The following is a 2,575-nucleotide window of genomic DNA, read 5'->3' on the forward strand; positions in this document are numbered from 1 at the left end:
ACTTATTTGTACATCGTTTTTCCAGTGTACCTTTTACACTGGAAAAAAATAGAAATCTAGATAAGTCATTTTTTCTTAAAATAAGTGCATTTGTTCTTGGATTGAGGAGGTAAAAGAGACATTTTGCCAATGGAACAAGACAATTTACACTTAAAATAAGAAAACTCAAATGCATTGTCTTATTTAAAGTGCATATTATCTAATTATCTTTTTGTAAGAGTAAAAATACTCATTATATTGGCAAACCATCTCAATTACCTACTCAAATTAAGGGTAAATACACTTAATTTAAGACATTTTTTCCAGTGTATGTGCATATTTTTACCAAATATATTTTAATCCACAATAAATTTGAATACATTTCTAATTTTAGAAATATTTCCAGTTATTTGTTACTTAATGATGCAACTCTGGTAGAGTTTAATCATTACATTCTGTCCAATATTGAGCTAAGTGCCATAAAATAACTCTAAGCTATGTGCAGGACGGAGGATTATTCTCTCATTTTGACTGTTGTTTTTTTTCTCATGTAGGTTTTCACTGGATGATGAAACAGGCTGGGTTATTCTACAGGCCAGCCTCGACTATGAGTTAATGCGTCGCTTCACTCTTACCGTGCTGGCAAGGGACGGTGGGGGGGAAGAAACGACGGGAAGGATCCGAGTAAATGTGCTGGACGTCAACGACAACGCACCGCTCTTTCAGAAAGATATGTACGTGGGCTCCCTTCAAGAGAATGAGCAGGCGGTGCAGTCGGTGACACGCATCAGGGTAAGTCGTCGTTAACAGACTTACAAACGAATTACAGACTAGTTTATAAAATAAAATACCAGTTGGTTTTCATGGATGTTTGGCTGAAAGAACGCCGCTCCCCTTCTGAGGTAACAAATTATTCTCTAATTACTGTTCCGTTTATAGCAGCTCTAAAGTGTTTGGTAAACATGCACCTGTGTTCATCGCTGGTTTCAAATATTAACCCAAAACAGACATTTATGTAAGTATTATAGAGCTGCATAAAAACTTCTGATTAGTTTTAACCCATTCCAAGCTGAAATACTACTCAATCAAATACAATTCAATATATTTTTTGGAATAGAATAACAGCAGAGAAGAGAATAACAAAACAATGTAACTTTTAATGACAATATTAAAGTTCTCATAGAATGATTCTAAAGGGTATTTGGTCATTAAGGTCTCTGAATAGGTTTTGTAACATTGGTTGGGCTAAAAATGGCATATTTGCTGTTCTATGAGCCCTAATGCAAGCCTGGTTAAAAGCCTCTTCCTTTTATGGTATGCTCATGAGTATTTAGATGAGCTGCGCTCTGATTGGTTGGTTTACAATGAGCGAAACTGCTGAGCAAAGACGCATCATAGCAACAAGCACTCACTCATTGAAACATCAAGTTGTTGATATGGTAGGGTGACCAGACGTCCTATTTTTCCCAGACATGTCCTACTTTTCATACCTTAAAAAATGTCTGGGGGGGTTTTTAAAAATTTCGGTCAACCCCCATACGCCCCAACCCTCGGCCACCGCCGAAGACAACCGGCCCGCACATGGCCCCATGCATACACACTGTAAAATGAGTCAATGAGGATTCAACCTATTTCACAGGATGCACAGCTTTAAGTAGTAACTAGGTGACCGTCAGAGAGTAAACCGAAACTTATTGGCTTATTTTTCTGACTAATCCAATCAGCGTACTCTCTGACAACCAGTCACCTGGAACACGGGTTGAACAGAGCATCGCTTTGGAGAGATACGCACAGGTTTCACAAGCAACCTCTTCCCCACACCCCGCTGTCTCTTGTTGTGCCTGCACAATTGAAGTAATTCTAAGTAATGATGCACGAATTATTTGTATTGCCTGCATGCTCTCACCTTGCATTAAAAACACCACCTCGAACAGTCTAATATCCAGGATAATTTATCCGAATTGCTTCCATTAACAACTATCTATATCAAGGAGACTCCCAGAACTTTCGGGAGAGTTGGGATGTTTGTTACTGGCCCCAAGCCCCTCTCCTCCGACTGAGGATGAGTGGCCATGGCTCTCTGCTGAGGTCCGGTCCAGTCAGCGGTCCAGCAGTCGACACTTCATACTTTCCCACTGGACAAAGAACCTGTTTAAACCTAAACCAATTGGCTTTTAATGGCAGTGGGAATGTCAACCTGGGTCAAACGACTGCAAACAACCTGCGTTAAAGTTGCTTTCAAACACCTTGCCTCCTATCAGAAGGAATAAACATCAGACCCGGGTCGTCCCGCTAATTTACGTCACACAATTGAGCGCAACAAACAGACATCAACACACCCTGCCAGTCGCTTCTGATATAAATAGCCGAAACAACTCCACTACAGGAAGCAGCACTGGGGAGGGAGGTTCAGATGGAAAAAAGAATAAAAAAACACGTAGCTGCAGGGGGACAGGGGCTACGCTGCTTAGCAGCAGGGGTCAAACCCGGCTTTTTTTCCTCAAATACGAAGCGAGCCAAATGTTGTATCTGAGCGGGTTGACCCATGTTCGAAAAACCCAGTAATTTTAGTGGCAAAGAAGCTTGATTGTTCCCA

At 40.7% G+C, this 2,575-nt stretch overlaps 1 protein-coding gene across 1 annotated transcript in view; it reads left to right on the forward strand.

Moving 5' to 3' along the window:
* LOC107097416 (cadherin-23-like) overlaps positions 1–2,575 on the forward strand; it is a 98,947-nt gene that overhangs the window by 54,710 nt on the left and 41,662 nt on the right. Inside the window, exon 5 of the mRNA XM_015394554.1 lies at positions 534–771. Within this exon, the coding sequence (XP_015250040.1) occupies positions 534–771 (238 nt within the window). The remainder of the gene's footprint in view (positions 1–533; positions 772–2,575) is intronic.

The sequence above is a fragment of the Cyprinodon variegatus genome, unplaced genomic scaffold (assembly GCF_000732505.1).
Source record: "Cyprinodon variegatus isolate N-32 unplaced genomic scaffold, C_variegatus-1.0 Scaffold694, whole genome shotgun sequence".
NCBI lineage: Eukaryota > Metazoa > Chordata > Actinopteri > Cyprinodontiformes > Cyprinodontidae > Cyprinodon > Cyprinodon variegatus.